This window comes from Clupea harengus, chromosome 7 (genome assembly GCF_900700415.2).
Source record: "Clupea harengus chromosome 7, Ch_v2.0.2, whole genome shotgun sequence".
NCBI lineage: Eukaryota > Metazoa > Chordata > Actinopteri > Clupeiformes > Clupeidae > Clupea > Clupea harengus.
This window is the reverse complement of record NC_045158.1, coordinates 3314321-3324988: the sequence shown is the minus strand read 5'-3', so window position 1 is coordinate 3324988 and position 10668 is coordinate 3314321. Positions and strand designations below refer to the sequence as shown.

Genomic DNA, 10668 nt, shown 5'->3' with positions numbered 1-10668 from the left:
GAGGTGATCTTCGCCTTTTTTAATGTTTCACACAAAACCTTCTTTACAGTGCTTTATGTTTTCCAAAAGCAAATGCATATCAAATAAAAAAAAAAAAACAGACCCAAAAAGTGAGATTTCTTTCAATCATCAATAATCTGGTTCACTTGAATAACTCCGGTTTTCATCTTGAAGAGTAAATGTCTGAAACTACTCCAGTATCAACCAGCGGGGAGAGAATCCGACATTCACTTGCTCACATTCTGCATCTTTTTGTTCAAGAGACACTGACTACAGAATCAGAGGGAGAGTGATAACCCATGGGCGATGTGCATAACCGCAATACAGCATCTCCTCACTGTGTGTACACCTTTGAGATGTCATTGTATTTGCCCTCAGGTGCTTCATAGTTCACAATGGGCGCCGTGTAGCCAGGGCCTTGGTGGGTGAAGGGGAGGAGGGCCAGGTCTGGAGCCAGAGCGGCCTGGTAGAGCTCCTCGGACTCCAGCCTCAGCTCTTCCAGGGCCTGTCTCTGGGCCTCCAGGGCCCCGCTGATGGCGGCCATCTCAGCCTGGTGCTGGGTGTGCTTGTAGCGTGACCACTCCTTCAGCAGGAGCGCCCGCCGCTCACTCTCCTCAAAGACCAGGCGGGGCTCACCGCGGGCCCTTTGGGATGGGGGAACAGACGGTGAAAGGTCACACACACAGGTCTCAAGGATGAGGCATAAATATGGTTCAGCAAAAGAAACGACATTTACATACACTAGAAAGACATATCTCCTGTGTATAGTCTAAAACGGACCAAGAGGGCGTTTCTCGAAAAGTCAAGAAAGGATCCTTGACGGCTGTGTTTCAAAGATGCTACGCCATCAAATCCCGTTGAAGGACTGTTCTGACGTCTAGGATCCTTCTAATTCCACCAAGACGAATTTGTCAAGGATGCAGTTTGAGGATCAATCCTTTGTGCATGTTCCAGAGCCTTTTAGTGCAGAATTTGAAAGCAGGACCTTATCAATGTGTGCAGGTGTGCGTCTCGCTGGACTGTTCCATTGTTTGTTCTCCAAATGCAAGGCACGGAAGGAGACATGTCCTACCAGGGAAGCATCCTTGACTTTGAGAAACACCCAGTCGGCCACCAACAGCTACTAACAACCCACTGTTGTACTAATCTCCAAAATACATATAAAGGATCATATGCATCATGGATTATACCTTCACCTAAGGCATTGAGTACAAATAGAAAACCGACAAAACACAGAAAAGTGATTGCATGGGAGAAATGCTGAATCTGTTGAATTTTTGAATGACACAGCCCCTCATCCCAGATTGGACAGCATTTCAATGGTCTTGTGTTAAACCTAATTGTTTTTGTCAGACATGGTTTAAAAAAAAAATCTGGCCATCCCAATAAGCTGCCTTTTACATTAGAGCTCAACTGTACCTCATTTCATCAAGGCATTTGGCTGGCGTGATGAAGTCCTCAATAGGGATCAACTCAGGTGGGACTTTCTCCATCTTCCTCAGTTTCTTCTTCAAGCGCTCTCGCGCCAATATATCCCTCCGGGGGTCCACTTTCTTCTTCTTCCTGGGCTCCGCTCTGTTACCACATACACAAATATGTACAGCGACAGGCTAAGACCATCACAAGTGTCTCATAGCCAACATTATGTCAGCTAATTGGAACACACAAGTAAACACTTAGTATGCAATCGATATTGGTAACATCACACATACACATCACAACACTACACTTATCAGTCATAGAAGAGTATGAAGCGTCCGTCCCAAGGATGTAGTGACAGCCACTGCATAGTTTATTGCAATATCATGATGAAACTATTTAAAAGGGGTGTCAGACACTTACCTCAATGGTGGCGAACTCTTCAATGACAACACGGACGCAAACCAGTGGCTACACCTAACAGTCGCTGTTACAGCACTGCAATAAAGGAAGATGTTATGCAAATGATTAAACATTTCAACGCGGCATAAGATAATACTATGCTAACAGTTAGATTCATAATCTTGCGTTAGCTATTTAGCTACGGTTAATGTCTTGGCTTAAGCAGCTGACAAGCAGTTCGGTTAAATACTTACAGGTGGTTGAGAAGTGCACATAATCTGAACGTAATAGGCAATCAACCAAATTAAAATGATCTGATTAAATCTCCCCCTTGTCGGTATGGCTAACGATAACAGCTATCTATCGATAACATAGCGTTGCTCAGCTAACCTAGCTACCGATAGCTAGGTGGATTTTAAACATTGCAACTTACCTTGGCACTGCATTCTGCCTGGATAGCAGCGTATTGACAACGCGTATAATTGAGGAGGACATGATTTATTCCAGTCGGCAAGCATTAAACATAACAGAAAACTGTCGTTGTTCACTGCTTATACAACCTTGCATCTCGTTACCATGCCATTCTGACTGACCACCTTGAGCATGCCGGTCGGACGAGTGTTGAGACATTAGGTATATATTTCTGTATTTTGCAAGCAGCAGTTTCCGCAAACTGATAAATGTCAGTGACCAAATAATTTTGCTATTATTTGCAATGCAAGTCGTGTAGGTTCATCAGATGTATAGATAAAGTCGAAATTTTGTGTACAGTGTTTTTGTACAAATGTGGAACGCAGAGTATTTGTCGAATGTTCTAATTCAAAAAGTGAACTACGAGTTATCTGGGTGAAAGGTCTTCATTCTAAACGCAGACTTGCTAAACTAGAGGAAAGGCTAACCCACCACTACAGTGGATACAGCTGACCTTCGTGGACTTCAACTGAAACACCATGTCGCTCCTGAGAGGTAATGAACTTTTGCTTTTATTTTGGCTCAATATCAGAAAAATACTCTCTCTCTCTAAACAAAAGTTGCATAACTTTGAATTGCGCTTCCTAGAGTTTCCGAAGGGGTGGCTGTATGGCAAGTATCTGGGTGGGAGTAAGCTTTGACTGAGGTTTGAATGAACTTGAATTGCTTTCCAGTTATAAGAAGGCTATGGTCAAGAAACAAAGTTATTTATTCTAACTGTGTTGGCAACAGAGCGATCTCTAATGTCTGTGTAACTTAATCATCACAGCTGTTACCATTCAAACACAATCAAAGATTTCATATGTATCTAAGTTATATGGTGATATTCAGTTAACGCTCGTAATAATTGACTGTCTTGAAGGGTTTACTGACTTAATAGGTTATGTATAACCCCCAGCTCTATTACATGCCAAACGCTCTCTGATCATGGCTACATGCTGTAGCATAGTTTTGTTTTGAAATGACTCGGTCATATTAGCATTATTTGTGAAAAGGTTTGTCCCCTCACGTGTCAGTGTGGTGTGAGCGTCTACACTGTCCTGGAGACATGTTAAAGTGACCGTATTGTTGAGGTGCTATCACAGCCTATGTCAAACCAATGTCAGTGTATATTGATGGGTGATGTAGGCCATTGTAGTGCGTAGGATAACAGCTGTTTCGGACTCCGTGGTTTACCCATGCCTAGCCCTTCTTTAAAACGGGCTTCTTTTTAAGGAAAAGGGAAAGCGATAAAAGTCTTTGAGATTGTTGGGGGTTCGTATGATGCCCTTTGGTCACTCCTACTTCTTCAATACATAAAACTCAAAATGGTGCAACTCTAATGTCTGGTAATAATCGCAAAGAAACTCCAAGGCTTTCACTTGTCATATGATAATGAGGAATTGGCTTTGTTATAGTAGGAAAGCATATTTTTTAATCTCAAAGGTACCTTGTGACTAACTTAACCTTGATGTTTTCCTTGGTGTGTGTGTGTGTGTGTGTGTGTACCTGCCTATGTGCATTTGTGTGTGTGTGTGTACGTGTGCGCCTCTTTAGGTGTTTTCATCGTGTCTGCAAAGCGCACCCCTTTTGGGACGTATGGGGGTGTGCTGAAGGACCACAGTGCCACTGATCTGGCTGAACATGCAGCCAAAGCTGCCCTGGTTGCTGGGAACGTCGCCCCAGAGCTTGTCAACAGCGTCATCATAGGAAATGTCATGCAGGTGAGGTGACATGTCTCTTCCACCAGAGTTAGCAACCATAGTCCACTGCGGATCTATATCCGTCAATTCCATAGGCGGCCTGCACCTAAGTCAGGGTGACACAGCATGTACATAATAACCCTTGAGATAACCCTTTATGGTTTTACGTAGGTAATACACAGGCGTATAACATCCCACTTAAGGTTGATTCCACAGTCTTGTGTGTGTGTGTGTGTGTGTGTGTGTGTGTGTGTGTGTGTGTGTGTGTGTAACAGGGAAAGAGGGTATGATTGTTCAGCAGCAACATTTGTGTAGCATACATACTGTGCCTGAATATAATCCGTCCATTATAGCTCCTATGTCATAAGTGAGTTATAATAACATGATAAATGAATACAATCAATGCAATGAAATGTAACAACTGAGTTATAAAACATCTAATGCTAGCATCTAAAGAGTATCTCAAAATCTGATTTCTCATATTATATTACAACATATTACACATAACATACAGCTGGTAATATTGTTCAGCTGTATGTCAATGTATCCAGTTAGTCCTGTAATGTAAGGGTTTCCTCTCTGTCTTCCTGTCTTCCCCTTCTCCCCCAGAGCTCAGCAGATGCTCCCTATATTGCACGGCACGTGGGTCTGCGCTGTGGGGTGCCCATTCCAGCGCCTGCACTCACAGTCAACCGGCTGTGTGGCTCTGGCTTCCAGTCCATCATTAATGGAACTCAGGTGGGAGAGCACACACACACACACACACACACACACACACACACACACACACATATGTATACACACACACACACACACACATACATGTATACACGCAGACACACACATACACACACATACACACACACACACACACACACACACACACACACACATACATGTATACATTCAGACATACACTCACACACAACAGATATGTAAGTATAATGATAATTCAAAAAATTCTACACAAATGAAATGGAGTACTTGTAAACTTTGGGACATGACGAATGCATACATTCGACAATCACCAAGACCTGCTGCACTATATGCAGTAAAGATGATGAGGCACAAGAGGAACCCTAGACCTGTCTGAAGATCAGTCTGAAGGAGTCTGAGTTGGTTCTATGTGTGTTTATTAATATGTGAAGGATTATGTGGATATTACAGGAGATCTGTCTGTAGGAGTCTGAGGTGGTTCTATGTGTGTTTATTAATATGTGAAGGATCATGTGGATATTACAGGAGATCTGTCTGAAGGAGTCTGAGGTGGTTCTATGTGGTGGTTCCGAGAGCATGAGCCAGGCCCCCTACGCTGTCAGGAACATCCGCTTTGGAACCAGATTTGGTTTTGACCTCAAGGTACTTCTTTCTGGCACACACATATACACACATGCACAGGCACACACACACAAACACACACACACACACACTTTCCAATGACTCCCATGATGAGGGCTAAAGAGACTAAACTGACTATTCAGACATTGTTACATAAACACTGTGGGAAATGTTACTGTTTGGGTCTGTTGGGTTATAATATTGTGTGTGTGTGTGTCTGTCTGTCTTTCTGTCTCTCTCTGTGTGTGTGTGTGTGTGTGTGTGTGTGTGTGTGTGTGTGTGTGTGTGTGTGTGTGTGTGTGTGTGTGTGTGTGTGTGTGTGTGAATGTGTAGCTGGAAGACACACTGTGGGCAGGGCTGACAGATCTCCATATTAAAATCCCAATGGGCATCACCGCAGAGAACCTGGCAGAGAAGTACGAGATCACCAGAGAGGAATGTGACAATTACGCCTACCAGACCCAGCAGAGGTGGAAGGCAGGTGGGTCCACACACACACACACACACACACCTTTCACATGCTTTCTCTCTTAGCATTGATATACTGTATTTGATCATAAAACAATGGACATCTATCCAGAAACAAGATTACATGTATGGCAGAGCTATGGATGAGCTGATCTTTGCCTCTCATCTGCTCCTGCAGTTGTGTTACTCCTATCATCTCTGATGCTCTCTCTCTCTCTCTCTCTACCACCTTTCGTCTCCAGCCCATGAGGCAGGCCACTACACTGCTGAGATTGCCCCCATCGAGGTGAAGGCCAAGAAGGGGAAGGTGGCCATGGCTCAGGATGAGCATCCCCGGCCCCAGACTACCCTGGAGCAGATGGCCAAGCTGGCCCCCGTCTTCAAGAAGGGGGGCACCGTCACGGCTGCCAACGCATCGGTGCGTACGATGGACACACTCAAACTATGTGTAGACTACTACATCAACACTATTATTTAATGTCCTACTACTTTATATTCCTGATTCCTAAATACTATTGTTTTGAATTCAATTAATCAGACATAGAATTGTGAGGTCCCTGGTGATTCCCAACCTTACCTACCACAGGCCTATGCTTAGAGACCTCTACCATAGATTGAACTTTAACTCCGAACTAGTCTGTCTGGTATACATATTTATTTTGTTAGACATGGGCATAGTTTCCTGTGTATAACATGATTTAAACACAAGAGATTTCATTAGAAGTGTTTATCTTATAATTAACTTTTAGGGTTGCTCAGAGGAGTGAAACGAGTATGAGATGGTTCTAGATGGTTCTTTCTTTTGTAATAGATAGAGTACTGGCTATTAGCTTCCTCTCTTTTCCCTATAGGGCGTGTCTGATGGTGCTGCTGCTGTGGTGATAGCCAGTGAAGAGGCAGTGAAGGCGCACAACCTCAAGCCATTGGCCAGGATTGTTGCCTATCACGCTTCAGGCTGTGACCCCAGCATCATGGGAATTGGTAGGTAGCAAACCTGTGAACTTAAACATTAAGCAAATCCATGTATGCATCTAATAATGTATTACTTTCTCCTGCTGTCCTCTGATGTGTATGTTTGTGCCAGACATACACAGACACAAACACACACACACACACACACACACATAAGAGCTCTCTGTTTTTTTATAAGAAATTTAAAATCAGTGCCTCCGTTAACCGCTTCCATGAAGATTGTAAAAATGGCCCCGACTCCGGAACCAGAACTATAGTTAGTGCACTATTGCTGGCTATGGAATTAGATTCCATACCAATAGTTTGAATATTATCGGTATGGAATGTTTTTTTTCTACAGTTGCCACAGACACATTTTCCGTATTTTCCATATGGTTTGTTCCCATTCCAGAAACATGGTGCTTGTCGCGCAGGGGTAGTAGGGCATTCCCTCCGGGGCATGCCTCACCGGCCCATAGCCCCATTAGTGCGGCTCCATAACGTTCAAATTCCTGACGATAATCAACTATATACAATTAGGCAGGAACCGGAATGGAACCCGGATCTCCTGCTCAAACGTCAGTGATGTTAAAGTTCCAATGGGGCGCATTCTATTCATCAACTACTGACACGGATCTGTAGGAATAGTGCCAATCTTATCGCCCAGGAATTCCGTTGCAATAGTCACTTCATAAAAAAATTATGATATCTGTTGAGGTCTGTCTGCATTGTGCTCGCATGTATCTAAAGACTACATATCCCATGTTTCCTCAGGGCCAGTGCCAGCTATCACAGAGGCTCTGAAGAAAGCAGGGCTTACTTTGAAGGACATGGATCTAGTGGAGGTGTGTCTTAAGCACAAACACCAGTCATCTCAGCAGTGTATGACACAACAAACTATATGTTCAATCCATGAATTATGTATTGAAACAAATAAATACCAGAGCAGGGGCGTCCCTCTCTACCTTCAAGAAGCTTTTGAAGACCCAACTCTTCAGAGAGCACCTCCCTTCCTAACTGGCACCTTGACTAGCGCTTAACTTGCACTTCAGCAGTTACATTCCTGCACTTCTTTTTCCTTTCTAGGTCGTTTTTCTAATTCTTATGTAAAGTAGTATTTATTGTTACACCATGTTTTTTATTGCTCTTAGCTTGACTGTTCTCTCCCTTGTACGTCGCTTTGGACAAAAGCGTCTGCTAAATGACTAAATGTAAATGTAAATATGCCATAAACATATAGGTGGTGTATATGAAGTGATACAGACACAATATTCACATAACAATGCTTGCACTACATACAGAAGTCATATCCTGTATATGGTTAGCTGTGTAAGCATCTGCCATTCATGGCAATAATATATTTATATTTTATTATATATATATATATATATATATAATAATAATAATATAATGTATATATGTGTGTGTGTATATATATATATATATATATATATATATATTTATATTTATATATACTTATATTTATACGTACTAAAACCATACGCTGTGGATGACCTTTGGGTGTAGATCTCACTCTGTGGGTTTTTCAGGTGAACGAGGCCTTTGCTCCTCAGTACCTGTCTGTTGCCAAAGCGCTGGGGTTGGACCCTGAGAAGAGCAACGTGAATGGAGGAGCCATCGCCATCGGACACCCCCTCGGGGCATCAGGAGCACGCATCACAGCCCACCTGGTGCATGAGCTCAGGTATGCACACAAACACTTGCACACAGACACACACATACACACTCATGCACACATACACACAGATACACACTCATGCACTCATACACACTCATGCACACATACACACAGATACACACTCATGCACACATACACACAGATACACACTCATGCACTCATACACACAGATACACACTCATGCACTCATACACACATACACACTCATGCACACATACACACAGATACACACTCATGCACACATACACACAGATACACACTCATGCACACATACACACAGATACACACTCATGCACACAGATACACACTCATGCACTCATACACACATACACACTCATGCACACATACACACTCAAGCACACAGACACACTCATGCACACAGACACACACATGCACACATGCACACATACACACATACACACATACACACTCATGCACACATACACACAGATACACACTCATGCACACATACACACAGACACACTCATGCACACATACACACTCATGCACACATACACACACATACACACTCATGCACACATACACACTCATGCACACATACACACTCAAGCACACATACACACTCAAGCACACATACACACATACACACTCATGTACGCACACCAGGAATACATCACAGCCCACCTGGGCCGGAGCTCCGGTTATACACCTACAGTACACTGAATACATACAGCGTCACTCAATCACACACATATTATATATGCAGCTGTGCATTCCCCCCCCCCCCACACACACACACACACACACACCAGAGGCACTTTGAGCATGTACCTCTGCATGCATGTTCAGGTATACGTGCAAGCACACACACGCACATACGCTTGCAGGGAACACAGCTGGTAATTATAATACAGCTTACCTGCCCCTGAGAACACAGCTGCCCATACATATACAAACACACACACACACACACACATAAAAGCCTATGGAGCGCAAACAACATGCCCCATTCGACAGGGGGAACACGCATACACACAAGGCTTTGAGCAAGAATGGAGTAAAACTGACCTCACTTCACCAAATTAGTTTCCACTTATTGCAAGGTGGACTCGGTTTATTCATCTGTTTCCATTCATTTCAGTTCCCCTCTGCCTAGTCTACCTGCAGTGAAATGATCAGGGCAGACAGGCGTGCATGGACAGTTATTAAGGTGTATATTACAGAGTGTTGATGTGTTGAGTGATGGGCGAAATAAGCGTGTCATCTAACCCTGTGAACTTTGACCTTAGGCGGCGAGGAGGAAAGTACGCTGTGGGCTCCGCCTGCATTGGTGGCGGCCAAGGCATCGCCATCATCTTGGAGAACACCCAGTGAAGATGAAAACTTCATCCCACACACACACACACACACACACACACTCAAACACGCACTCAGAACAACTTTAATCGGGAAGACGTTTCGATTAAACACAAGCACTCACAAACACAGGGCAGTATTTCTGAAATCAGCCTACGCATGAGGTAGACTCAACAAAAAGCATAAAGGACAAACAAATGATCTGAGCTGTGGGTTGCATTGACTTGACTGCAGGGGTAATATTTATGGGACTGTTGGTGGCTGTGTGTGTGCTCCTATAGTGTGCCTGTTACTCACTCAGGTCTTGGCAGGACAGGAGAGGAGAGTGTACTGCATTGTGTTGAAGGTGCCTTGCAGACATCAAGAGCTTTTAGTCCTTTTGTGTACTAGTGCTGTAGATGCTGGTGTTACACAATGCAGGTTACACAACGTCGTGTCTTTATTGTAGCATTTTGTTGCCTCCTAATTGCATTATGTAACACCCATTCAGCTACTCCCTAAGCCTTCAGCTGACTGGTAGTCTCTCTCTCTTTCTCTCTCTCTCACCATGTGTCTTCACTCCCATTGATCCACTCGGTGGAAGAATACACTCTATACCTGACAGACTGTGACTGTTTATTCATGTTTTGTAAGGAATCGATGATCAATAAAGTTTGTGTAAACATACTGCCTTTATTAGCAATGACAGTGGTCCCTTGTGCTGTACCCTGTTGCTCCCTATAGAGATACCTGGGCTGTGACTATCATATCCAGGTGCCATTGTGCATATTATTATTGGCATAGTGAAATAGTGTCATATAATAAATGTATTACTGCCATATTACTTTTTTCAGAGAGACACTGACAACCACTACCCACCCTTTTCCTCAGATTCGCTCACACGGTCTTTCATTTTATAATTATTTGATCTGGTTTCTATTT

The 10668-nt window shown here is 43.4% G+C and overlaps 2 protein-coding genes across 2 annotated transcripts; one reads left to right on the top strand and one right to left on the bottom strand.

Moving 5' to 3' along the window:
• Nucleotides 1-4: 4 nt before the first annotated feature.
• On the bottom strand, nt 5-2447 carry mrpl40 (mitochondrial ribosomal protein L40). Its single transcript, XM_012825506.2, has 4 exons — nt 2255-2447; nt 1843-1917; nt 1420-1575; nt 5-644 (listed from the first exon to the last, which is right to left on the bottom strand). The coding sequence occupies exons 1-4, from the start codon at nt 2314-2316 to the stop codon at nt 335-337; spliced, it is 603 nt and encodes a 200-aa protein (XP_012680960.2). The 5' UTR covers nt 2317-2447; the 3' UTR covers nt 5-334.
• Nucleotides 2448-2657: 210 nt separating this feature from the next.
• Nucleotides 2658-10413, top strand: acaa2 (acetyl-CoA acyltransferase 2). Its single transcript, XM_031570180.2, has 10 exons — nt 2658-2787; nt 3829-3995; nt 4584-4712; nt 5217-5333; nt 5646-5793; nt 6023-6198; nt 6632-6761; nt 7506-7576; nt 8282-8436; nt 9681-10413. The coding sequence occupies exons 1-10, from the start codon at nt 2772-2774 to the stop codon at nt 9763-9765; spliced, it is 1194 nt and encodes a 397-aa protein (XP_031426040.1). The 5' UTR covers nt 2658-2771; the 3' UTR covers nt 9766-10413.
• The last annotated feature ends 255 nt before the right edge of the window (nt 10414-10668 follow it).

Bases quoted from the DNA above. Each gene is read 5' to 3' on its own strand.
- acaa2 (XM_031570180.2), top strand. The intron at 6,762-7,505 runs GTAGGTAGCAAA...ATGTTTCCTCAG, and splicing joins CCCCAGCATCATGGGAATTG to GGCCAGTGCCAGCTATCACA. The intron at 7,577-8,281 runs GTGTGTCTTAAG...TGGGTTTTTCAG, and splicing joins AGGACATGGATCTAGTGGAG to GTGAACGAGGCCTTTGCTCC.
- mrpl40 (XM_012825506.2), bottom strand. From the start codon at position 2,316: ATGTCCTCCTCAATTATACGCGTTGTCAATACGCTGCTATCCAGGCAG. The intron at 1,918-2,254 runs GTAAGTTGCAAT...CCTTTATTGCAG, and splicing joins AGGCAGAATGCAGTGCCAAG to TGCTGTAACAGCGACTGTTA. The intron at 1,576-1,842 runs GTAAGTGTCTGA...ATGTGGTAACAG, and splicing joins AAGAGTTCGCCACCATTGAG to AGCGGAGCCCAGGAAGAAGA.